Source organism: Podarcis melisellensis (assembly GCF_964234715.1).
Source record: "Podarcis melisellensis genome assembly, chromosome: 1".
NCBI lineage: Eukaryota > Metazoa > Chordata > Lepidosauria > Squamata > Lacertidae > Podarcis > Podarcis melisellensis.
Genome location: NC_138528.1, coordinates 30,993,663 through 31,019,894, shown reverse-complemented (window position 1 = coordinate 31,019,894; position 26,232 = coordinate 30,993,663). Strand labels below are relative to the sequence as shown.

Sequence of the window (26,232 nt, the reverse complement as noted above, 5' to 3'; positions counted from 1 at the left end):
TGTTATTCTAGAGCAGGCACCCCAAAATTCGGCCCTCCAGATGTTTTTTCAGACTACAATTCCCATCATCCCTTACCACTGGTCCTGTTAGCTAGGGATGATGGGAGTTGTAGCCCAAAACATCTGGGGGGCCGAGTTTGGGGGTGCCTGTTCTAGAGTATGAGGCACTCCTGGGTTCAAGCCCCATGTTGGGCAAAGAGATTCCTGCATTACAGGGGGTTGGATTAGATTATCCTTGTGGTCCCTTCAAACTATACAAATCCTATAATTCAACATTCACCTGGGAAAGTTTCAGTGGAGCCTCCTCCCAAACAGGTGCGCTTGAAAGCAACGCCTGTTGCTGGAAGCGGAGGCTTTCTTCGACGACGGGGGAAGGGGGGGCCTCCAGGGTGTGGTTGGACTCCAACTCCCATCAGCCCCCACGAGCAGAGCCGGTTGGCAGGGATGATGGGAGCTGGAGTCCTACAGCTCCTGGAGGAACCCGGGTTCCCTGTTGTAAGCCAATGCCCGGCTAGGTTACAGGGGCAGCCAGGGCCGAGCGAATGGCGGGTTCCTTGGCTCCGCGCCCGGCTCTCTTGCAGCAGGCTCGGGGCTTTCGTGGCGGCGCTCTGCTGCCGCTTGGCGCCCCTTCCCTCTCGGCGAGGCGCCAGCCAGGCAGCGGGCCAGGCGAGGGCGGCGCGCGAGGCAGGCCCGTCCCCGTCAGCTGACGGCGCCTGGGCGGGCCCGGCCTGGGCTGCCTCTCATGTGACGCCGCCGCAGAGGCGCAGGCTCGTATTTTAGCCTCCGCTCCGCAGCCGGCCGGGAGAAGTTTCTTGGGGGCGGCGCGAGAGCAGACGGGACGAGACGAGACCATGCTGGCGCCGACGCTGCTCCTGCTCCTGGCCGCCGGCTCCGCGGTGCTGGCCGAGCCCCTCAAGTTCGTGGACTGCGGTGAGTCGCCCGACGGGTCCTTCCCCCGCCAAGGCGCTCTTGCCTTCCCTCCTGCCCCTTTAAAACGCGGCGTCTAACACTTCGGTTGTCCGCGCCTCTGGGCGGCACTTCCTGCTTTGCAAAACATGCGCCCCGTCTTTCTGAAAAGACAGCCCTTCCGCAGCCTGGGACTCTCCAGAGAGGCGAGTTCGCCTCGGGCGGGTCGCACGCTGCTGCTGCTGCTGTTTTTGCATTGCATTCTCTGCCCGCCAAGCCGTGGGGAAGGTAGAGAGGTGGGTGTTGCTGGGACGTCTGTCAGGTTAGACAGCTGTCACCAAGGAGCAGCGTTGCCATGTTCAGGAGGGCGGAAGTCTGGCAGCGCACTGTCTCGCCAGGGTGGTACATGCGCTGCTTTTCTCCTGGTTAGACTACTGCAATGCACTCTACGTGGGGCTACCTTTGAAGGTGACTTAAAAACGACACCAGAAAGCGGCAGCTGGATTGGTGACAGGGAGCGGCCATAGAGACCATTTAACACCGGTCCTAAAGGATCTTCACTGGTTCCCAGTACGTTTCTGAGCACAGTTCAAAGTGTTGATGCTGACCTTTAAAGCCCTAAACAGCCTTGGCCCTGTATACCTAAAGGAGCATCTCCACCCACATTATTCAGCCCAGACAGAGGGCTACCTCTGTGGCTCTTCAGATGGTTCTTTCACTGAGAGAAGTTTCAAGGAACCAGGCAGAGGCCCTTCTTGGTAGTGGCACCTTCCATCAGATGTCAAGGAAATAATTATCTGACTTTAAGAAGACATCTGAAGGCAGCCCTGTACCAGGAAGTTTTTAATGTTTGATGTTTTATTATGTTTTTATATGTGTTGGGAGCTGCCTAGAGTGGCTGGGGCAACTCACCATATGGGTAGCATATTAATAATAATAATAATCAGGGAGCCCAGTCTGGAGAAAAAGGGTGCTCTGTCAGAGGAAAACTTATCTCTCCCAACAGGTTTATATATCTGCTGCTGCTGCATTTTCCTCCTTCTACAACAGGAGCCCATCCCACACATTGCCTACTCTTTCCCTTCTTCCAGAAGGACAATTTCATAGGTGGTGCTGAGGGCTCCTTTGAGTCTGGAATGTTCTGCTTTTGATTATGTTGTTCTGCATAACAATCAGCCCAGCCTACACATTGCTTTGGTCACACAGACTGCTTGAAACAGTCTGTATACCATGGCTTGTTGTGCCTGCTACAGGATCAGCTGCTCGAAGCCAGTGCCAGCTTCAGGAAGGTATGGAGAGAGGAGGGAATGACATATGTCGGAAGGCTAGCCAGTGTCACATGGAAGCTGAGTGGCATAGGCTGTTCCTTCTTTGAGGGCAAATAAAAATCCAGCTAGCAACCACCAGTTCCAGTTTGGCCCTCAGGAAATTTAGATGTGAAGGCTAGAACTGGGTTGCCCTCTTCTGTAACAGGTGTGGCCCTCCAGGTGGTGAATTACAACTCCCATGTTTGCTGGAGCTGATGTGAGTTGTAGTTCAGCAAAATCTGGAGGGCTGGTGGTCCTATAATGTGTGTGTGGGTTGATGTGGAAGAGGTGAAAGTAGCAGGGACAGGTGGTGGCCCAGGCTGTCCTCCATTAAAGTATTTCTCCCCAGATGGTTTGCTCTGAGTGTTCTCAGTCAGAGTTAACATCTGCTGGGTGCTAAACAGCTGGGGAGAAGTCCTTTCAACGAGGAAAGTAGGAAGTTCAGGTCCCCTCCCCAGTGAGTCCACAGTGCACTATTAATATTCCTCTCACTTCCCCACTTTGTAAGGAAACAGCAGGTGTGCCATCATATCTAGTTACAGCCTTAGACCATTGGTCAGCAACTAGTTTTACTAGAGGCTGCTTTGTGGAGTGGTGGGCCGGGGAATATCACCTGGCAACGTAACATGCCTTGTACTGAGGTAGAGCATCTCTCAGTATTGTCTTACATTGATTGACAGCAGCTGTCCAGGATTTCAGACAGGAGTCTTTTCTCAGCCTTACCTGAGTATGCAGGAGATCAAGCCTGGCAAGAGCAGCGGCAGATGCTCTTACCACTGAACTATGGCCCTTCCCTCAGCAGGGACCAGCAGTTACTCCTCTTGCTGCTCTCTCCACACCCTTCAGCAGCTGGCAGTGGCTTGGGGCTGATGATCCCGCAGCAAGCCCAAGAAGCCATGGCTGGGCTAAAAGGACACTTCTGCTCACACAGAAGCTTTATGGTCCTATTGAGGTTCGAAGGGTAACCACTTGGATGCTCTTGATACAAAACTGGCAGTGTGGGAAGCAATAACGGAGCAAGAAGACACGCAAACCTTGTGTGGCTGCCAGTGCAGCCTTTCGGAGCTCTGCAAGGGTGCCTGGTGGCTTAGGAGTGACCCCAGATAAGTCACCCCATAGACAAGCCCTAATTGGGAGGTAAACTGTGTAGGTGTACTGAGCAATTCAGTTCCCTTTGCGATGGGCTGTATGGGGTTTGAACTGAGTGGGGGCAGAGCTGCTGAGCTGCCCTCTCCCCCTCCACCTGTTGAATGTGAGTTCTGAGGATGGGGGAAGGTGGGGCAGGGCTGAGCCATTCTGGGGTCTTCTGGATCCTGAGCTGGTCCTGCTGTCATCTGATGGAGGGCATGGGGCTTGATCCAGACCTGATCGTCCTGCTCTCCCCACCACCACCCTCTTATGTGGCTGCCATGATGGTTCCACTTCTCCACGAAACCCCACTGGTGGTGAGTGGGATTAGGCTTGTCGCCTTTGGCTGCAGGTTTGCCTAAAATAATATAATGCAAATTCATGTGTGTTCACTGATTGAGAGCTGGAGCCTCCAACAACATACAGCAGATTGGCATTGGCTCAGTTCATGTCTTTCATACTTTTTAAAAAACAAAATAAAGCTTTAAACATAGGTGTTAATTGGATTTTGTTCTATACAGTATTCATTTTACTACTGTTGCCCGATCTTACTGTATCTCAAATTGGTCTGGGAAATATGAATCTTAACAGTATCAGAAGCCCTACTAGAATGTATCTTAAATGTATCAGAAGAAAGTGGGTTTCCTCTACTGCTGCGCAAAGCAATTGGAATGCAATCTGATATTTCCCAGTTTTACAGCATTCCCATGTTTTAATGCAGGATCAATATATAGGGCAGGGTTCACCTAACGAGCCCTGTCAGTGGAAGTCCTGTGCATGCACTTCTGGCTGCGCATTGGTGCGCAACCACTGAAATTGGCTTTTGCGGGTGTTGGTGGTTGGGAGAATCCCCCAGAATAGCACACTTTGTACCTAATACCACAGGAAATTATTTATGGGACTTTGCAATGTGCAAGTGGCTGCTTTCTTTTTCTGTTGGGTTCAGAGTTTATTTGAACAGTGCAATCATGTGCACATGTTCCTGGGGTTAGGCAGCATTGGACTCAATGAGATTAATTTCTGAGTTAACATGTATAGTATGGGACTATAAGGCTCCTGTCTAAAATGCACTTAACGGGCCATAAATCGAACTGAGCTTTGTACAGTTTACTTGTGAGCAGACATACTGTTATTGAAACTATTCTATATTGCCCCATTCTTGCACAGGCAGGCTTTTCAGTTCATTGGCAATTTAAACTCAGATTCAGCAGTTTTATGAGACCACAACATCCTTCCACAGCTGCATGTGTATCTGAGGGAACTACATGAAACTGTTATGAAAGTTTGATGTTTCGCAAGTCATGTGAGGATAGAAGTCATTTTCCCAGGGCTGAGTCACACTTAAATGCTTTTTATGAGTATGTTGGGTCTTTTCAGTACTAACCACTGTGCAGAAGGGAGACACATTCACTGGTATTTATTCCATTTCATTCCTGAGTGTAAGTGTTTATGGGCTCTGGTATGATACTCCAAACCTGGACCCATGATAGCTATGCATAGTGTTGTATCCAAGATTACTATCCTGTATAGCAAGGACATTGAACTGATGACTGTGTTTCCCTCACAGGTTCCAAAGATGGAAGCATTGTGGAGGTCAATGTGAGTCCTTGCCCTGAACAACCTTGTGTTCTCCACAAAGGAGAGGCTTACAGTGTCAATGTCACGTTTTCTAGCAGTAAGTATAGCCTGCTGAGCTCTAGCTTCCTTGAGGCAGTGATAACTATGGCAGGGGTGGGGTATCTCTGGCCTGCAGGCCAAATTTGGCTTGAGTCCCAGTTTGGTCCGCAAGGCTGTTCTCTCCACATCACTCCCACTTTTTTCTGCCCAATACCTTAGATCATATGCTATGTCAGCTGTGGAGCAGGTCAGTGGTGTAGCGTGGGTTGTCAGCACCCGGGGCAAGGCAAGTAATTTGCACCCCTAACCCATGGATTTGCGCCCCCTAACCCGTGGATTTGCGCCCCCTAACCCTAACCCCCAGATGTTGCGCCCGGTGCGGCCGGCCCCCCTGCACCCCCACGCTACACCACTGGAGTAGGTAGAGGCACAATTGGATCAGTAACTTGTTTGCACAGCTGATCCCTGCAGAAAGAAGGCTGAAGGCCCAATGGGCAATGACTTGAGACCTGCAGGATTGGCAGTGTTGATCCCTGACACTTCCCAATTGCTGAACACGGGGTTGGTAAATGCCAAGCTGGGTCAGGTGCTTGTGAAGCCATGCGCAAGGGCCTTTGATGGATGGTTGGAACAGCCCACATGCCAATCATCTGATATCACATTGTTGACAGCTGGGTTGCCCTGCCTGATGTCAAGAGTTGGCCCACAAGGTTAGGATCTGATAACGATCTGGTGTGCCGAGTCAAAAAGGTTCCCCAGTCCTGATCTATGGGGCTGAAACCTTTTGAGAGTATTGTGTTCAGCATTCAAAATGAGGATGCTTCTGCTGTTTGGAGTGTCTCACATGGAAAACATTTCAGTGTAGGAAAAACTACACGTATATCTTGGTATGTAATAATTGCAGTGAAATCCTGCTTGCTGCCTGTATACATTTGGAAAGTTGTAATTGGCTATGGCTTTTCAGCACACATGCATGCTGCAGAAGAGAAATATATATAGATAACTGCATGCACTTAGTCTTCATGTCTTTGTTTCCATTAATGGAAGTGTTTTTGTATAATCTCAGAGGTGGGAACTGAAGGCTCTTAGCTGGTGAGGGTAGCCTCTTGTCCCCCTCTCCCCACTCGCCTTGCAACAATTGGGAATGTAATAGGGCAGTTGAACGTCTGTAATGTACTGTAGTTTTGACATGAAACAGTGAGAGCACTTCCATTTGTTGTATGCGGTCCTGGGAGCCACCATTCCTAGCCCCAGTATAAAGCTCTCTACTTGGTTCTTGTTTTCTCAACCCGTTTCTTCACGTGCAGAGACTGTGAGCAACGGCAGCCAAGCTAAAGTATATGGAGAAATGCTTCACATGGACATCCCCTTCCCACTTGATCAGCCTGATGGGTGCAAGAGTGGAATCATTTGCCCTATCCAGAAGGACCACTCCTACAGCTACCTGAACAAACTACCAGTGAAGAGCGAGTATCCATCTGTGAGTGTCTTACCAGGCTGATCCCAATACTTACAACTGCCTTTCATATCCCTTTAACACGTTAATGATATAAGGTGCTCACAGGAGGTGATGGAGCAACTCAGATCATCATCATCATCTGGCTGCCCCTTGCCAAATCAGAGAGATAGCAGGATAGCAAGGGGCCAAGGAGGATGTTCACACAAGGCAATAAATCCAAGTTTGGATAATACCACTCCAGACTGCAGGGGTTAGGTTTGCCATGATGGAAAGTTCCCCCATGGGGGGGACGGGACCCTTTTCATCCATACAGAAAATTAGCACATCAGGGCAAAGGCTCTACTAGAACCCTTTCCCTTACTATCTAGCTTTCTGTGTGCAGGGGAATGCTTTTGTATGAAGAAATGTTCAGTCACATGTCTGGGCCCTAACTGCAGCAATCTCTTTATTAATAGGCATAGTGTTCTGATTGCATGTTGAAGGTCATATGGAAGAAAATGTACAGTATGTATTCTATAGCAGTAAAATTTATTCTCTGGGGTGGGGTTCCCAGAGTCCAGCATAGATGAGGAAAGGGTTTGAACCCATCTTAATCTGAGACTAGTCAGAGTGCATCATTTTTAAATAACATAAATCTGAATACCCTTCTCACTTCTTTTCTCTGTTTCCCCCCCACAGCTAAAACTTATTGTCAAGTGGGAGCTGGTTGATGACGATGGGCAGAAGATGTTCTGTTGGAAGATTCCGGTCCAGATCTCCAGCTAAGGAAACCCAGCTTAGCTCCTTAGGGCTTCATGGGGGAGGGAAAAGAGAGAATTGGGTATAGAGAGGAAACAAATGCTTTGCTATACAAGGCATTTCTTCTTTCAGTTCCTGTAGCATCTGTGCAACAATTACTCCTCTTTCCCCCAGAGCCAATTTAGGGATTCAGCAGGAGGTCAGTGGTCAGAATGAATCTATCCAAGAGAGACGGGGGCTTTCAAAAGTTTTGCTGTAGCTCATGGCAAAGGTTCTTGTAACCATTGGTGGAAAAGATCTGTGGTGGAGCCTAACTGCTTGAAATAGAATGTGCATCATGAGAAAGACTTTCTGAAACAAAAGCGGGTCAGCAAACATCAAGATTTTTGCTGTTTGTCAGTACTTCAGTGCCTCTCCTGGTCAGAAGCTGGCTGCAGGCTTCCATCTGCTTCCCACCCACCTTGCAAGTTCCCTGCCCCTTTACCGAAACTTTCCTTGGATCTGCAGTTATCATCTGGAGCCAGAAGATTGAGCAGCCACCTTCTGTGGCTGCTTGCTGCAGAAAAGGAAAACTTTCCTCTCAACAGATGCCAAACCAAATGGCATTTCGTCTCTGTGTAGAGATCATTTGTATTAACCATTTTGCACTATCTTGTAACTCGCCTAGAGTTGCTGGGGGAGCTATGTTCTCCAAACCCAGCCTCTTTTTATAACTTTCTTTTAATAAACACTTATAATGAAAATGCCTGCCTGTCTTGTTTAGGGGATGGCGATGCGTTTTCTGAATGGGAGCTAATTATGTCCCGGCATTGCACACCTGTCATTTTAAAGTGTTACATGGGCTGGGTTTAACTTGGTTGACTGAAAGTGATACACGCCTACTCAGAGGAAAGCAATAAGATCAGTGGACTTACTCTCAAAGTAAGATTACATCCTAACATTTTGCTCTCTACTGGGTGAATTAAGTGCTGGAAGAATTTGCAGGGAATCTCTTGTGCAGTTAGTTTTTGTTTAGCTCTCTTCCTGGCCTTAATCATATGCTATTTCAAGGACATTGCATATAGAGACTTCCCAGGTCTGCAAACAGTGTGGTTGGAAGGGGATGCTCCCAGCCAGTGCCTGTTTGTGCTGCACTAAGTGCAGTATGATTTTTAAGTGTCTTTTATTGACTTTTTTGTTTGCATAGAAATCGAGTTGTAACACGGTAAAATATAAAAGCAATAAAAATGCAATTAAAAATCAGTATTAATATTTAATTCAATGGATGTTCCTCCTGTGAATGGCCTACTCACTTCGTATCTAGGAATGACAGAGCAGCTGTTCCAGCCCTCATCAGACATGTCTGCGGACGACCTTAAAAAAACCCTGTGGACCACATACCACTGTTTGGGAATGCCTGGCCTAAAATCCACAGTTTACAAACCAGCTCTTCTCTTTTACCCTACCCACTTGGCTTTTAGCTAACTCTGTGCAGCGGCTTCCGGTGCCAAGCTTGGGAAAGGATAAAGGCAGAAACATTCATGACCAGCTCCAGCCTAAAAGCTGTAAGGCACAATATAAAAACCATTTATTTTAACATCATGTTGAATTTTTCCCAATAGAAAAGCACCACAAAAAAACTTCTCAGAACTAAAGAGCTGTAGTCGTCCCCGTGCCCCCCCCCCCGAGCCAATACTCCAGCAGCCATAGGAAGTGTAGGGGTGGGTGCCCATGGTTTGGATGAATGAAGAGAGGCAACATCCAATCTGTGCCAGACTATATAAATAGAATCCATACACGTTGAACATGACCACCCCTTTTTCCTGGCTCAGGTACAAAAGACTGTGTCCCTTTTCTTGCTAGTGAGGGGGGCTTTGGGACAGGGTTAGACAGACTTGGACAGGAGAAGCCACAAGGTTTGTGACACCCGTGGACTGAAGAATGTTTTTCATTCCTTGTTGGAAATCTCCAGAGTCCAAGCAGTACCTGTGTTGCTGCCCATTTAACACACAGAGCTGGAAGAGTCCTGTGCCTTACTGTCCTTTTGTCAACTGTGACAGAGTGACTTGGGAATCCCACAGTGATGAGTATGAGTAAAATTGCATTGGAGTGGTTTTGCAGTAAGTTAAAAAAGACCCTACACGACGCAAACCCGTGGAGGGGTGAGAGGGAAATTAATATTTGTCCTATGGATGAGGCCTTGTGAGAGTGATTCCCATGGCATGAAATTCTGCAACTTCATGATATGAACTGGAGGGCAAAATAGGTGAATGGGGATGAGCATACTCATGACCCACACAATGCAAGTTATTATTTGGAGGCCAGGAACATAGATAAAAATGAGGATGACAACCTATAAAACAGGACACGATGAAGCGACTGGGACCTGAGTGTTTGCACCACAGCTGAAGCAGGGAGCTTGGGCTGAGCGGGCCAGCAAGAGAGACAAAGGAACTCTGGAGCTTCTCACTGGCCTTTGTCCCTGTGAGTTGAGCCCAATGAGGTTATAGTCCTTTGGGAAACAATCGACGGGTTTTTAAAGCTGTTTCTTTTCTGGCTGAGCAGACCTACAGTTCTCAAAGCAAATGTCCGTAGGGGTTCCATGGCTGCTTTGTGGGTCACGCGGCCTCTGCATTCTGAGCTGTCCCTGGCACGCAGCGGTGGGGCTCAGCTAAAGCTACGTAACCGGGCAAGCAGTTGCAGCGGTAGGAGCCTTCTGTGTTCTCGCAAGTGCTGCCTTCACACAGGGTCATAGAGGCATTTGCTTCCCCGCACTCATCAACATCTGATGGGAGAGAGAAAAACAGTTCATCCATTAGGCCCAGCAATGCAGAAGTTCTCTCTTATTCCCTTTTGGTAGAATCCACAACAAGACCAGGCTTAAATGATATGCTGAGTGCATATAAAAACACCCACATTTGAGTCCCAGGTTCTGTTCTACACATGTATTATTTGCATACAAGCATGGCTTCCTGTTGGGCCAGAGGGAGCTGGGGGGGGGGCAAATGTTGTGGGTGTAAGAGCCAATGGATAAAAAATATTGAAAGCCAGAGTGGGCAGTCTGTGGCCCTCCAGATGTTGGGCAGACTCCAAGTCCCACAAAGGACAGCCAGCATGGCCAGTGATGATCGGAGATGTAGCTGAACTATGACTTCCAATATACCTGGCCTTTGACCATGCTGGGTGTGGCTGATGCTAGCAAAGGCCATGGTTCAGTGTTTTATATGTGTACTATCAGATTCTTATTCAAAACTACCGTATAAAAAACAAGGGTATCTGGGCTGGTGCCTAAAGGGGGAAAACACACCAAAGTCCACAATTGGGCAACTTCTTTATTAAAAGGTAAAGGTAAAAGGACCCCTGACCATTAGGTCCAGTCGTGGCCGACTCTGGGGTTGTGGCGCTCATCTCGCTTTATTGACCGAGGGAGCCGGCGTACAGCTTCCGGGTCATGTGGCCAGCATGACTAAGCCGCTTCTGGTGAAGCAGAGCAGCGCACGGAAACACCGTTTACCTTCCTGCCAGAGTGGTACCTATTTATCTACTTGCACTTTGACGTGCTTTTGAATTGCTAGGTTGGCAGGGGCAGGAGCAGGGACCGAGCAACAGGAGCTCACTCCATCGTGGGGATTCGAACCACTGACCTTCTGATCAGCAAGTCCTAGGCTCTGTGGTTTAACCCACAGCACCACCCACATCCCTAACTTCTTTATTAGGACAAAGCTAAAGTCTCGAAGATGTGGCATGTTTCAAATTATCCAGAATTCTTCATCAGACAAGATGTTACACCAGTTTGAGCGTGGTTGGATGGGGAAAAACAATAAAATGGTTGTATATTGCTTTGGGTTGCCTTGGGCAAATAAAGCAACCAACAAAATAAATAAATGGTTGGATGTTATAGCCATGAAGTCTGCTAATAGGTGCTGAGGTAATAATCAGGTTGAAGAAGAAAAAATTTCTGCTACCCCCATTTCTCTGAGAAAACAAAGCCCAGTTTGTAAGCCAGTTCTGCCCCACACCTGAAACAAAACAATAAGTTCCTGGGCAGGCAGGCTTTGCCCAAATGACTCATGTTTCTCTTTACTTCTGCTCTCCACTTGCCCAAGAACCTATGGTTTCATTTATTTATTTTTTAAAAGATATTTATTAGAATTTTCAATATTAATACAATAAAAATCAAAAAGAAAAAATAAGAAAAATACAAAAATAAAAATAATTAAAAACACACAAATTTTCCATAACTTATTTTCCTTTAACTTATTTTCCAGACCTCCTCATACCTCCCTTTTTTGTATTCCAGTTCAAATTGTTAGTTCAGCAAATCCTTATCAATAAGCTTTAACCTACTTCTAAACCTTTTTTCCATATTCTCTTAAAACATTACCTATGGTTTCATTTAAGGCAATTCCTGAACATCAAAGGTTAGTCTTTCAGCTGCTACCGTATACCAGCTCTTCCTTTCTGTAAGGTCTGGCAACTTACCCACACAGGCCATGAGTATCAAGTCTAACTGGAAGCCATCAAAGCAGTCGCAGGTGTAGCCCTCCTGCACTCGCACACAGCGCCCGTTCTCGCAACCATTCAGGATCCCACACTCCTCGGCTCGCAACCCTTCAAAGCTGCTGTAGCGTTGTCCTGAAGGGAACAATAAGCCAGTATAGAGAGGGACTCTCAGAGTTTACCCAGAAGAAAGAGCATCAAGGGACACACACACATGGTCAACGTATTAAAGACAAACATGGGCCAGATAAAAGATGTCATGGCTTGTGTATCTTTGCTCCAGCCTATTTCCTTTCCCATTAACCCTGCTTTTAACTATAAATTAAATAAAACTTTCCCCTTTGTTTTAAACATTCAACTCCCACTAAACATCAGGAAGAACTTTCTGAGAGTAAGAGCTGTTTGACGGTGGAATGAACTCCCTTGGGAAGTGGTGGACTCTCCTTCTTTGGAGGTTTTTAAAGCAGATGTTGGGCAGCCATCTGTCATGTATGGTCTAGTTGAGATTTCTACATTGCAGAGGGTTGGACCAGATGACGCTCAAGATCTCTTCCAACTCTACCATTCTATGATTCAGTATAATAACAAGTTTAAGAGCTAACAAAGAGGGTAGGTAAGGGGTCAAGCAAAGAAGAGGATTTCCCTCCCTCCTTTTGCCCTCTCTGTCCATCCCGCCTCGACCTAACAACAAGGATCTGTGTGTGGAAGCAGATTTCCCCATTCACACCAGGTATAAATCTGCCATCCAAATGGAGATTTTAATGTGCTTCCAATTTACTGCTAGTGATATGCACAAACATACCGGTACCTCCTTCCTTGGATTAGCACACCCGGCTCCAGGAAGACAGTTATTACAGGGTCTCTGCTTGAGATGTGAAGTGCCTGACATATACACAGATAGTGGCTTGAATAGGTGTCCCCAGATTTGGCTCTAAGGAGCTAACTCCAGCTGAGAGGCTGCTGTGGCAGATATTCAGTCCTCAAGACGATTTTACAGTTGGAAGGCTATGCACCCAGTCCTGGTTTCTCCCTAGGTTTTTTGGGGGGCTCCCAGTACATCTGTACATGCGGCACTTTGCTAATTACAATAGTGGTATTTTGTGAATTCCCTGGGTAGAGGTTAGCTCAAAGAATCTCCAAGATGAAGTTGAGGAAATGTCTGCCTACAGTCTGCTAATGTATCTGTAGCTCATCCCTGGGTATGAGATGAATTTTCTACCATTTTTCTTTCTTTTAGCATTTACCAATTTGGCCAGGCACATAGCGAGGCTGAGTTTGTGCTGGGCGGAGCTGTGCTGCTTGCAGGGACGAATCACCGTCAAATCCATGACTCGGTTCTCTGTTTGAGAGGCTGATGTCAGGTGCTCCATACTCAATACCCAACTGGTTGTAGTAGGGTTCTAAATCTGGCCTGTAGAGTCCATACTGATGGTCTTCCTGAGTTGGGCCATATTCATAGCCAGGCATTTCTCGGAGTTCAGCCTCACTTCTGGCAACATTGCACAGCTGAGCAAAATCCTCTGGAGGGAGACACAGAGAAAAGAGGCAGATAAACACACCACCATATCTCACTTGCCCAAGTAGTGCGATAATCTCTGGAGGCCTTTCTCCAAGTCCCTCTACCTTTTGAGATGAGTCAAATGGTGGTGGAGAACAGGGCCTTTTCTGGGGGTGCTGCCTTATTTATGGAATGCTCTTCCCAATGAGGTTTGCCCAGCTCTTTGGCTGGCCACTGTGAGAACAGGATGCTGGACTGATGCTTAAGAACCTAAGAAAAGCCTCCTGTAACGACATTTTTATTTGCCCAGGCAATTTCAAAATGGTGTGTTTTTACATCTGATGGTCACTGTTCATTTTATACCAAGGCTGTTGCTGATAAGTGTTATGTTGACTTTATTGTTACAATTCCTGTGCTAATCACTTTAAGTCACTCCAAACGTTTTATGACTGAAGAGTGAGTTACTAAGTCTTCGCAATCAACCAAATCAAGCATATTCCGGATGCTAGACAGTATGCCTGGGTGCTCTTGTGCTTGGGTCCTGTTTGCGGGTTTCCTACTAGCATCTGGTTAGCCACTCTAAGAAGAGGATGCTAAACCAGATGGGCCATTGGTCTGATTCAGCAGGCGCTTCCTATGTTCTTATGCCGGACAGTGCACAAAGGACCACGATCCCATTAGAGTGGGCTGGGGTTGAGGTTAAAGTTTGGACTAGACAGAAATAACTGCACCACGTGCAAAAAGGGTATTGTGAGTTGTATAGAGATGTGCCTTTCCTTTTTGATTTTGGTGACTCTTGTTTATGATGGTCAAGCTGGAAAAAATATTATTTAGTACTTCTTGGATTTACCCATGAAAAGGTTTCTCAGGGGTCCCAGGATGAAGCTTCATTTTTTGGATTGAAAGCTCCTCCTGAGACAACCCTGGTGAAGATCCCCATAGATATGGGACAAAGTCATATCTGTGAGGTCACAGTGTGTCTTTGATGTGGATTGGCTCAACAGATAAAGGTAGAGGACCCCTGATCATTAGGTCCAGTTGTGACCGACTGTGGGGTTGCGAGGCTCATCTTGCTTTATAGGCCGAGGGAGCCAGCATGACTAAGCCGCTTCTGGCGAACCAGAGCAGTGAACGGAAACACCATTTACCTTCCCACCAGAGTGGTACCTATTTATCTACTTGCACTTTGACTTGCTTTTGAACTGCTAGGTTGGCAGGAGCTAGGACCGAGCAACGGGAGCTCACCCCGTCGCGGGGATTCGAACCACGACCTTCTCATCGGCAAGTCCTAGGCTCTGTGGTTTAACCCACAGCGCCACCAGTAGATGTATTCATTATTAAACATTATTAACAAGGTATTAATAATACATTCTCGGTAACATTGCTGATGATGAGTCAAGTTCTTGGAGATACTGCGAAGGGTCAAGTCTGTGATGTGAATCCAATTGCTCATGTGTGGATTTGCCCAGTGGAAATCTTATCTGAGGTCTAGCCTTAGCTGTTGAAAGACACACACCCCTCCCCAAATCCCAAGTGATTTGTGCCTTCTCACCAGAGGACCTGGGGGGGCAGAGTGCACAGTCCTGACTCCAGGCGTCTCCATAGCGGCAGCAGCATTCTGTGTACGTGGTTCGTCGCCCCAGCAGTGGCTCATTGCAGATGTAGTTGGAGACACTCTGCCAGCAGATGTCTAAGTGAATGTCAAGTTCATCCACATCATCTGCCAGTGAAAGAAACAGAAAAGCCATCGGAGCTACAAAACCTGCTTTTAGAGACCATTTTGCACTGTAGTCAGAACTGCACTCACCTGCGCTGTTGGAAACGTTGACACAGCGGTTGCGGGCCGCATCCAGCACAAGGGGAAGGCTACAGAAGCAATGATAGGAACCAGCTGTGTTGAGACACTTGCCGTTTGCACAGGCGTCTTCATTTTCACACTCATCTAGATCTGCAGCCACAGAAGTTGAGCAGAAAAGTTTACATCAGTAAGACGGACCTCTTTGACCCTCTCACACAGAAAAAGATTCCCCCCCTCCCCTGATCAGGTGTGCACAGAATTTCAGGGAGTACCTTACTTACTCCATGTGATGCTTAAAATAAAAACGGGGGTGGGGTGGGCCTTTCCCTACAATTGTGTGGGCAATTCTACAAAGCACAGAAAATATATCAAGCAGCTAGAAAGAGACTTCTCACCAATACATTCAAGCTTGCTGGAGTCATAGATAAAACCGGCACGGCAGAAGCAGGCATAGCCTGGCGCTACGTTCACACAGTGACCATTACGGCAGACCTCGTGGCCAAACATTTTGCACTCATCAGCATCTAGTGGGAGAGAGAGGTTTAATCAGATCTAGAAACCAAACAGTTAAGACCAATGGGGACCCTGACCTACTTATTCTCAAGGGTGGTGCTTTTCAAGCTATCTATCTTCAGGGAACTGATTTCACACCTAACTTGCTATTGAACACCTACCTGTTTTAGAGGATTCTGGTATGCATTCATTTAATGTGTGCTGCTGTATTGGTCTGGCCTGTTGTGCCTCATCCTAGTTATGAGTGACTTTTAGAACACATTCACCCTAGGAATTTACTGTGGAATAGCCAACCTTTGTTCAGTCATTATTTTTAAAGGGCATCTCTTTGACACTGTCATCAAATCATAGTTCTTCTGTATCCCCCCCACCTCATAATTCTTATTTTTCTTTCCAGACTGCAAAAAACCCCCAGGTTTTGGGGAAAGAATGGAACAACACCACAATCGACTAGAGATGTTGATCACCTTAGTGCTAACTCTTCCCTGTTTTTTAAGAGGTGTGTATTTTGACATGCACAGAGACACAATAGGTAGGCAGTACTGCCGCTGTGGGTTAAACCACAGAGCCTAGGACTTGCCGATCAGAAGGTTGGCGGTTCGAATCCCCACAACAGGGTGAGCTCCCGTTGCTCGGTCCCTGCTCCTGCCAACCTAGCAGTTCGAAAGCACGTCAAAGTGCAAGTAGATAAATAGGTACCGCTCTGGTGGGAAGGTAAATGGCGTTTCCGTGCGCTGCTCTGGTTCGCCAGAAGCGGCTTAGTCATGCTGGCCACATGACCCGGAAGTTGTACGCTGGCTCCCTTGGCCAGTAGAGCGAGATGAGCGCCACAACCCCAGAGTCGGCCACGACTGGACCTAATGGTCAGGGGTCCCTTTACCTTACTGCCACTTCACGTTTACCATTCCTACTGGTACCATTTTATCAGCAGGTTTTTTTCTTTCTTTTTTTTTTAAAAAGAACACGTTAATGACTTTTCATCTTTGTTTTCAAAATGTTGAAATATTTGTGCTTAAATAAAAAGGTGTTTCGGTGTACACAGAGAAAAGTGCCATACCCCCCCACCCCACAGTGTGGAAAACCTACTCCCAATTCTGCATGTAGCATACAGTGAAGAGCAACTCCTGTTCCCATAATAAAGTTAATGGAAGAAATGACCACATTCAAAAATGATTATTCAGGCTGAAAAACTTTTCTAGATGGCAAGTATCAACCATGAGTTTTCAATTCTCAGTTCAATACTACTACTAAATCCTGCTGCAGGAAAGATTCTATGCTTTTAAACCTTACTCCTATTAAACTGAAGGTTTATTATATTTGGTGCTATTTTTCCAGAAAGAGGTGCTGGAATTCACCATGAACACCTCCCTCACTTTCTTAGAATGGCACCTGAGAGGTGCTGGAAATGTGTTCCAGTGAGTTCCATTATATTCATACAAGTGAGTAAACTAACCATTTTTTGAAACATAAACCACCTCTGTATGTCTAATGCAGAAGGTATGAAAAGCGAGAGAGGCGACTGCAGTCCTCCCTTCTACTTAATTCCTTCATCTTCTACATACTCTGATAAATTCTAAGACTTGCACAAAAGACTTGCATTTTATGAGCACTTACAGCAAAATGTTACCTTTAAACTCAGTTTGCCTCCTGGGTCCTTTCCTAAGGCTCCATTAAGAACACTATAGAGTCTGCCTTGGTCAGTCTGAGGGGCTGCCAGATTTTATTTTCTGGCCTGATCTCTAACTACCTGACAATTTGTAGTTCACAGTCTTATTCTGTATAGAGCTATCCCCAGATTTATTGGTGATGTTTCCTACTAATCTTTCTTTCTCACAGACTGTCACAAGTAAGATTACAAAGGTTTTGGAGGGTATTACAGATCTGTTGATTTAGGTTTTTCTCAGTTTCTCATTTTTCCAATCAGAATCAGTTTGTGGTTTTTTTTTGGGGGGGGGAGTCTTCATGAAAATCCGCACACATGTCTGCAAGCAGTTTCCCCTAATACAATGCATTTACCTATGTGATTGTCATGTATGTATTTTTCTGTACACTTTCCCCAAATGTACACATTCTTGTATTCATTTTTTGGTTGAAGAACTACATCAATATATTTGGAGAAATATGAAATTTGAAGGGTAGCTGTGTTTCTGTTCACATATTGGTTTGTGAAATGCGAATATGTAAAGGTTGTATTAACATGGGAACAAACAAACAAAACACACCCCATCCTTAGTCCAGATTGTATCTGTCTTCTCCCCAATTCCATGACTAATTGCAGCTTGCAGAAGGCAGCGGTATGTGGGGGGGAGGCTGTCCCAGCACTGCAGGCCCCCACCAGCTGCTTTTAAGTCAAGATAAAAATGGTTCAGTTTTTAAGTCAAGATAAAAATGGTTCAGAGTTCTGATTACAGATCTCCCACTCTGAAAGTACATTTGGCAAGGCATCCCATGTGGAGATTGTCTGCGTCCCTGTGGAGATGAAGTAGTCAAAACTTTGGGTCATATCTTTTTTGAATGCAATGTTCCTAGAGAGGAATGTAACAGCAACCTTGCCCCCTTCTGAGGAACATCCTGGAAGGTTTCTGGAACGGCGTCCAGAATATTTCTTGGCTAACGCAAGCAAGTTAATGACAGAGTTAGTGGCCAAGTTCCTCTTCTCTGCTCAAAGGTCTCATAAGATGGTGCTCTCATTTTAATTGCAATCTGTATCTCAGGTTTTATCGATGTATCATATTGTATTTTAAATATGGCTATGTTTTATTGGTCATGTTTTTACTCTGTTTTGTTTTAACAGGTCTAGGACTGTCATTGACTGACTGACTGAGTGATTGACTGAGATCTTCCACATCACACCTAACTTTGACCTTCAGATGCCTGGTGGAACGGGTAGAAAAAGAGAAAGGGATACCTGTGTAAGATGTCTGTCCAAAAATCAGCGTCCCTTCCACAGGGATATATCCTTTGCCACTAGGGCAAATGTCAGTATATTCCACTGGCAAAAACAGGGGAAGAAACAAGAAGTTCAGTGGGATAGGGAGAGGGGAAAAACACACAGAAAGTATATCATTATTGCAGCACACAACTTGAACATGGCAAGCCATGGTGACCTCTCTCTTTGACTGGATCTGGCAGAGAAGAAAACACTACAGAGCAAATGTCTCACCTGAGCCAATGACGGGGCATGGATGTGTCTCACAATTGTCTCCCCAGGCTGCTCCTTCTGTGCAGCAGCATTCTTCCTTAGTGGTATTATTGGCCAAGACACTGTCACATAGTGGGATGTCACCAATATGATAGTAGCACTCCTTCCTCTCTGAGCTTCTGGGATGCAAAGATACAGGCCTTCCGGGTCCTCCTAAGTTTAGAGAGAAAACGTAGGGGTTTTCTTTTTGTTATCACTGATAATGTGGGTGTCTTCATTAGAGCTCTAGGAAGGCTCCTGGAGTACTGTGTATCCACTGATAAAGAGCATCTGGCAGAGCATGGCATTCTCAGGATTTTACCATGTAAGTAATGCTAGAATGCAACCTATTTTAAAGAAAAGAAAGTTGCAAACAGCAGCACAGCCACCACCTCTGCAGTACAGATGCCCTCTCCCTGATACATTATGTGGGAATGGGACATCACACTGCTGGTGTCAGATTGCGGATTATAAAAGTCTCAGTAAGAATAAAATTTAGGGCATGCATTTGGAGTCATGCAGAAAAGCCTTAAGAACTCAAGTTTCAGTTTACTTGTTATTCTAAAGCACCAAAGCTGCAGCAAGCAAAGGCAGCACAGTCTGCTGCTTGTGGCTGGAAAGCCAAACAGGAAGTTTGTGACTGTTGCCATGGGAACAAAGGGGCAGTCCATTCTGTACTGAGCACCGGATGTTAGCTCAGTGGGTTTGTCATATGACCTGTACAGGAAGTACATGGGTGGAGTGGAGTTTTTCTCTCTGTATGTTGAAGAGAGCAGACATGTTTACTGTATGACTGCTAAAAGACACAAATAAAAGGACATGTAGATACGTTACTGTCTGTGTCTGATTCCCCTCCCTGGGGATATGCAGGGAGGAGAAGAGAAGGAGAAGCAGTTGGTGTGTTTTCCTCACAGCCTGAGGAAAATCGCCGGAACGGACCTCGTGTTGTTTATCCTGCCGGGAGACGCCGGAGGGAGGTCTAAGGAATTCAGCCGGTGCCTGATCAGATAGGCACATACCGATGACCGGGTAGCAGAATTCCAACATTGGTAGCAGAGGATGGTTGCTGTTTTCATCGCCCTCTGCATCAGGAGGTGGCTTCCATGGATGCCTGAGGTGAGAAAGCTGATTCTCTGCAGCCAGAAGCTGACCAGAGCAAGCTGGAAGCAAAAGCCACGGAGCCCAGGTATGTGATTTTCGGGCTTAGAAGAGTGAAAGCAGATTGAGTTATTTTCTGCTTCGAGGGAGCAGCGTTTTGAAAAAACACAGCTCCGAGAGGAGCTCCGCATTCCAGACATTCCTGTGGTTTCTTCTCCAAGGGATTGGAATGTACTGTTGCTAAGCGACGCCTTTCAGTGAAGGCTAATCCTCAGAGAGGAGAAGTGAAAGCAACAATAGAATGTTATGACTACAAAGGCTGAGGAGCTCTTGGAAATTTCCAACGCAGCCAGCGTTGAGAGCTGCCAGGTGCACAGAGTGTAAACAAGCCAGCTTTTGGATTTTAGAGGCTTGTGTTTTAAAGAGTCAATGCAAGGACTCACAATGGATGCCAAGAAGGGGGGAGCCCTGCCTTCTCCGCCCCTTTTGACCAGTGACAATTATGCATCTTGGTCTATTAAGATGAAGGCCCTGCTGCAGAATCAGAGACTGTTTGCAGTGATTGAGAACCCCATTCCTGCAGCGCCAACGCGTGCTTGGGAGTCACAGGATGTGAAGGCCAGAACTGCTATAATTCTGTGCGTGTCAGATTCGCAGTTGATACACATACAAGGCTTAGAGCACGCGAGAGATGTTTGGAACACGCTAAGAAGGACACATCAGAGAGATGCAGGTTCTTCAGCGTTGCTGTATTTTGAGAAGCTGACCAACCTGAGGCTTGCGCCTGATGGAGATGTTCAAGCGCACCTGACGGAAATGAAATTTCTGCGTCAACAGATGGTGGAACGCAATTTCCGTCTGCAGGAGGAAGTGTTTTGCTTCATGGTGATCAACAGCCTGAATCGAACTTACAAAACGGTTGCCAGTCAGCTGGGGTCCCTCCCAGCGAATGATCTCACGTCGGAGAGGGTCTTTGCCGTCGTGTTGAATGAACATGACAGACTTGCCGCCCTGGAGGTCAAGGACAGGGGGAGGGAAGAACGGAGTTCTAACGCCCCCACTGCTCAAGCTACTGGAGGAGATGCTGTAGCTATGAACGTTGGCCGATGTTACAATTGTGACCAGACTGGGCATCTACAGCGGAACTGCAAGAAGCCACGTAAGAATAAAGGAGCCAAGGGAAGCTCCACAAAGTCTGACGCGTCAGACAAAGGTCACACCAAGCCAAAGGCAAAGACTGCAAAGGCTTTGATGTCGCTAAAAGCCACACCAGAAGCGGGAAATTTCTTTGTCATCGATACTGGAGCCACAGTTCACATGACGGAACACAGAGGACTATTTTCTACGTTTAAGAAGCAAAGCTTCGCGGTGCAACTAGCCAACGGTCAAGAACTGGAAGCGACCGGAATTGGGACTGTGTATCTTAAAAGTCTGAACTTGACTATAAGCAGTGTTTATTTGGTTCCAGAATTGAAGTTTAATCTGCTCAGCGCTTCGCAGATTGCCAAGAAGGGACTAAAACTGTCCTATGATGATCAGAACTGCGAGATCTACAAAGATGGAGAGTTGTATCTTTCTGCCAAAGAGAAAGATGGACTGTATTTGTTGACTTTTGATCAAAGTGATTACATGAAATATAATTCTTGTGATTCTAACATGATTTCTTTTGCAGGTGTAGCTGAGAAAGACGTCAAGCAGGTCACCTCGAGGGTCAACAGAGCATTTAAGCGGGTGTATGCTGATGTGATTGGTCCTTTAGCACCATCTAGAGGCAATGCAAAGTATTACCTAATATGTGTTGATTCTTTTACAGGTTTTGTCTGGATTTATCTTTTGGAGAGACCGAAAGAAGCCTTAGAAAGGTTTAAAGAGTTTTGTGACAAGGTTAAAAATATGCATGATGCTGACATAGATTGTCTTTGCACAGATGAGAAGCCAATTTTTCTTTTACAGGAGTTCCAGAGGTTCCTGAAGAAGAAAGGGATAAGACACAAACTTGCAGCTTCCGAAGAAGCTTCGAATAGATGTGTTTGTGTGAGGGTGAACAAAGAATTGCAAAAGGGAATGCATGCGCAATTGCTTAGTTCACATCTGCCACATGAGTACTGGGCTGAATCGCTAATGTCATATTGTTACACGTGGTTGAGAAAGTTTTCAAAAGAGTTGGGAAGTTCTCCTTTTGAGAAACTGTTCCACAGAAAACCTTCTGTTGCCCATTTCAAGGTTTTTGGGTCTCATGTGAGAACAGAAGCTCCGGGTGGAGTAAAGAATGCCAGAGGCATTTTTGTGGGTTATGAAAAGGGTCTCTACAGAGTAATTTTGTCTGAATCTGGAAAGGTGATTCTCACAAAATTTCTAGAGAGTGCTCCTGAACAGGAGACAGTGATTGTTCACACATTTCCCACAGGTGATGATGATTCTGATGATGATGATGATGATGATGATGATGTTGATTTTATTGAGTTCAGTAGTACTGATGATGACAGCGATAGCTCAGACAGCTCAGTTGTCACAGTCATTGAGAGGAAATCTCACACAGTGACTAGACCCTCAGAAGAGGAGGATGAACCACTGATTAAGCTTAGTACTGGTTCTCCAGAGAGTCCAAAGGCTGAACCAGAAAGCAAAGAAGAGCAGCATCTCTTACGTAGGTCTGAGAGAGCAACGAAGGGTGTACCACCCAAGAGGTATTCACAAAAGTTTGCTTACCTAACTGTTGCTGTTGTAAACGACCAAGGTCAGATTGAATCTGTGTCTGAGTCAGAGACAAAGGCACAACAGAGAGTTGTTAACCAAGGTAATGCAAAAGCACTCATTCCTTGGAAGTCACACAACCAGAGAGGTACATTGGTAAAACCAGTGGCGGGTAGTTCCAAGGGTGGAACTGAAACAACAGGGGAATGTTATAAGTATAACAACTGTTTGTTTTCTTCTCTGGATGACGCTTTGCTCGCAGCACGCATTGATACTTTAGGGGGAGGATGTTATTCTAAAGCACCAAAGCTGCAGCAAGCAAAGGCAGCACAGTCTGCTGCTTGTGGCTGGAAAGCCAAACAGGAAGTTTGTGACTGTTGCCATGGGAACAAAGGGGCAGTCCATTCTGTACTGAGCACCGGATGTTAGCTCAGTGGGTTTGTCACATGACCTGTACAGGAAGTACATGGGTGGAGTGGAGTTTTTCTCTCTGTATGTTGAAGAGAGCAGACATGTTTACTGTATGACTGCTAAAAGACACAAATAAAAGGACATGTAGATACGTTACTGTCTGTGTCTGATTCCCCTCCCTGGGGATATGCAGGGAGGAGGAGAGAAGGAGAAGCAGTTGGTGTGTTTTCCTCACAGCCTGAGGAAAATCGCCGGAACGGACCTCGTGTTGTTTATCCTGCCGGGAGACGCCGGAGGGAGGTCTAAGGAATTCAGCCGGTGCCTGATCAGATAGGCACATACCGATGACCGGGTAGCAGAATTCCAACATTTACTATCCTTACACTTATCAAAAGATTTTGAGCTATGCCTTTTCACATAGGAATTACTGCATCCTTGATTGGACAAGATGATGACTGGTGGAATTATGTTCAGAAGTGATGTCATCATGTGCATAATAAATTGTTTTGTGACTCGGTTAGATCAAAAGTCTCTTTGAGCTTGTCTGATCAGCAGATCATACACAAAATCTAAAGGTGAAGAACCTACTGCAGGGCTTCCTTTTATACAAACCCATAAAATGAATTCATGGTTCTTCTTACTAGAACAGTGTCTTGGATTCTGTCTTGCATTGCCCTGCCCAGCAAGTAACTCTCACCCATGTCTGCTCGGGGGCGGCATTCGCCTGTTTCCGTGTCATAGTCCTCGTGGTCACTGGAACACAGGCACAGAAAAGCACCTTCCACGTTCTCACAAAGTGCTGTCCCACAGACGGCAACCATCATCTCACATTCGTTCACATCTTCAAGATACAAAATCTTATAAGTGCATTAAGAATCCCTTCATCTGCCCCAAAGCCTTCTGATTTGCCATTCCTTCTCTTCACAACTAAACCTTGAAAATAAAATAAACAAACTGGCCAGGGCTGACCCAAGACATTTTGCTACCTGAGGCAGAGCAGAAAATGCTCCCCCACGGTCAAGGGGTACAGTACCCAAAGCCAGTCAAACTATTTTGGCATTTGAGGAAGAAAACTCCAAAACCAACCCTCCTCATCCATGGCAGTAGAAGCACAAAAACAAAGCTGCAGCCCTAACCTCGGTTACTTGGGTGTACGGCCCAATGAATTCCATAGGGCCTACTTCCAAGTAGACACGATTAGGATTGCACTTTTATAAATTAATTTGCAGCCCTTTCCTAACACCCAGTATCAGCTTTTGCCTAATGGTGGGGCCAGCCCTGAAATGTAGCCCCTCATTTAATGGGTTTCTCATTTCTCACCATGTTCATTCATTTACAGATGTGTGATGGCAGCTGTACTGTGCTTTAAACCAGGGATTGCAACTTTACTTTCTCAAGTTTGGGCTCCAAGTGCAAATACATGTATAGGCCACTTTGGGGCACAAAGCAAATGGGAAGAGGCAGTTTCAGGGGGGAAAGGATAGAGAGGGGACTGATTAGACCCCCCCCCCCATCCCCTGCTGTTTTGCATCCCCTTGCTTTATACATAACACATGGGTCGTGCCATCATCACATCTTGTTACACCTTTAGAAAAGGAACTGATGAGTCTTGGCGATTCATCTGGGGCTACTTTTGCCTACAGTCCTATCCCTCCAGTATAAGGGCCTAATCACAGAAGACTTTTTATTACTAGGGATTATGAGGGGCTGGATTTTCATGAGGGCAGAATTTACGACAATGAGAGCAGAAGCATGAACAGATCTTGGGCCCGTATTTTGGAGAGCTGTCAGCATCTAGAAGAAAGAAGTAACATGGAACTAGAATGCTGAGTGACTCTTACCAACGCAGTCAAGGCCTGAAGGTGAGTTTTCATAGCCACGGTCACACAGACAATGGAACGAGCTGTCTGTGTTGACGCAGAACCCATGACTGCCACACAGAGTCTCGTTGGCACACTCATCAATATCTGCAGGGAAGAAGGACAGATGAATCAGCACAGAGTCTATTTTCATAGCAAGCCCATCCCCACTTGTGTATCACAATCATAGGCTAGCAGTCTTCCATCTTTCGCAATAGGGACATCTCTAGCTCCTCAGTTGACCAGAAGTTTACGCAAGAATAGGAAGTAATTCAGTGAACTATTCTGAAACAAACTTCATTGCAACACCATCTGAGGGTGTTCAGAAAGATGAAAAGAAGAAAACAAAGCAAGCTGACATGTAGAAGAAGTAAGATGTCAAGAGGAATGGGCTGTTTTATGGGGTAAGGAATTTGATGAAGGAAGAATGTGGAAAAATGAATGAGGAAAGAAAGGGAGTATAAGCAGAATTTGATTAACAAAAACAAATTTAAAACACTGCGCTGTAAATAAGCACAGGCAAGATTCAGATGGTTTCTATATGTTTGTTATAAAGTATGCAAGAAGGATGTGACTGTGTCAATGATGTTGGGCACAGCCAGGTCAAAGTAAACAGGTTGTCCGATGGTGCAAAGGTGCTCAACTAACTGCAGTTAACCTTTTTTACTTGCAGAGCAGCAAGGAGGTTTTCGGACTTCTCCACCATAAATGCATCTCAGAAACAGATTAACATTGGGCTTGTGGTTTTTTCCTATGCAGATCACACACACCTATGTGATAATTCCATACCGGACATTAAAAGAAACATTTTGGTGACTGGCAAGAATCACAGTATTAGCTAGAGATTGCATTGCACTAAGGAGAAGCCCTGAGGTCATGACACTAGTAGCACCTGTATTAGTTAAGGAAACAATATGTATCTACATTTTTCCTATGCAGATCACACACACCTAGGACCCTCGTACCTACGGGACCGCCTCTCCTGGTATGTCCCACAGAGAAATTTATGGTCTGCAAATAAAAACATCCTAAAGATCCCAGGCCACAGAGAGGTTAGGCTGGCCTCAACCAGAGCCAGGGCCTTCTCGGCCGCGGCTCCAATCTGGTGGAACGCTCTGTCACAAGAGACTAGGGCCCTGCGGGACCTGACATCTTTCCGCAGGGCCTGCAAGACAGAGCTGTTCCACCAGGGCTTCGGTCAGGGCGCAGCCTGACCCCCCTCCTCTGGCAATCGGCAATCTACACAGAATTTGCTTGATGGTTGCCATTAATTTGATTTTAATTTGATTTACTTAATTTTTATAATGAATGTTTTTAGAATGTCGGATTATTTGATTGTTAGCCGCCCTGAGCCCAGCTCCGGCTGGGGAGGGCGGGATATAAATAAAATTTATTATTATTATTATTACATTTTGACACTCCCAAAATGTTAAGGAACTGGAGCTTATTTTTAAGGCAGTGCTGTCTCCAGCAGATCATTTCCCCTTTCACAACTACTATAGGATCCAAGTCTAATATTTACACTGCCCCCAGCCCCTGGTTATGT

The 26,232-nt window shown here is 46.1% G+C and overlaps 2 protein-coding genes across 2 annotated transcripts in view; one reads left to right on the top strand and one right to left on the bottom strand.

The window, feature by feature from the left end:
• The first annotated feature begins 751 nt into the window (after positions 1-751).
• On the top strand, positions 752-7,898 carry NPC2 (NPC intracellular cholesterol transporter 2). The gene is made up of 4 exons (XM_081916098.1): positions 752-930; positions 4,909-5,016; positions 6,266-6,438; positions 7,096-7,898. The coding sequence occupies exons 1-4, from the start codon at positions 852-854 to the stop codon at positions 7,180-7,182; spliced, it is 447 nt and encodes a 148-aa protein (XP_081772224.1). The 5' UTR covers positions 752-851; the 3' UTR covers positions 7,183-7,898.
• Positions 7,899-8,700: 802 nt separating this feature from the next.
• LTBP2 (latent transforming growth factor beta binding protein 2) overlaps positions 8,701-26,232 on the bottom strand; it is a 133,641-nt gene continuing 116,109 nt past the window's right edge. Inside the window, exons 25-34 of the mRNA XM_081908600.1 lie at positions 24,669-24,794; positions 23,525-23,668; positions 18,607-18,798; positions 18,352-18,435; positions 15,326-15,454; positions 14,940-15,080; positions 14,685-14,852; positions 12,879-13,154; positions 11,617-11,769; positions 8,701-9,919 (exon numbers count right to left, since the gene is read on the bottom strand). Of these exons, the coding sequence (XP_081764726.1) occupies positions 9,753-9,919; positions 11,617-11,769; positions 12,879-13,154; positions 14,685-14,852; positions 14,940-15,080; positions 15,326-15,454; positions 18,352-18,435; positions 18,607-18,798; positions 23,525-23,668; positions 24,669-24,794 (1,580 nt within the window). The 3' untranslated portion in view covers positions 8,701-9,752. The remainder of the gene's footprint in view (positions 9,920-11,616; positions 11,770-12,878; positions 13,155-14,684; positions 14,853-14,939; positions 15,081-15,325; positions 15,455-18,351; positions 18,436-18,606; positions 18,799-23,524; positions 23,669-24,668; positions 24,795-26,232) is intronic.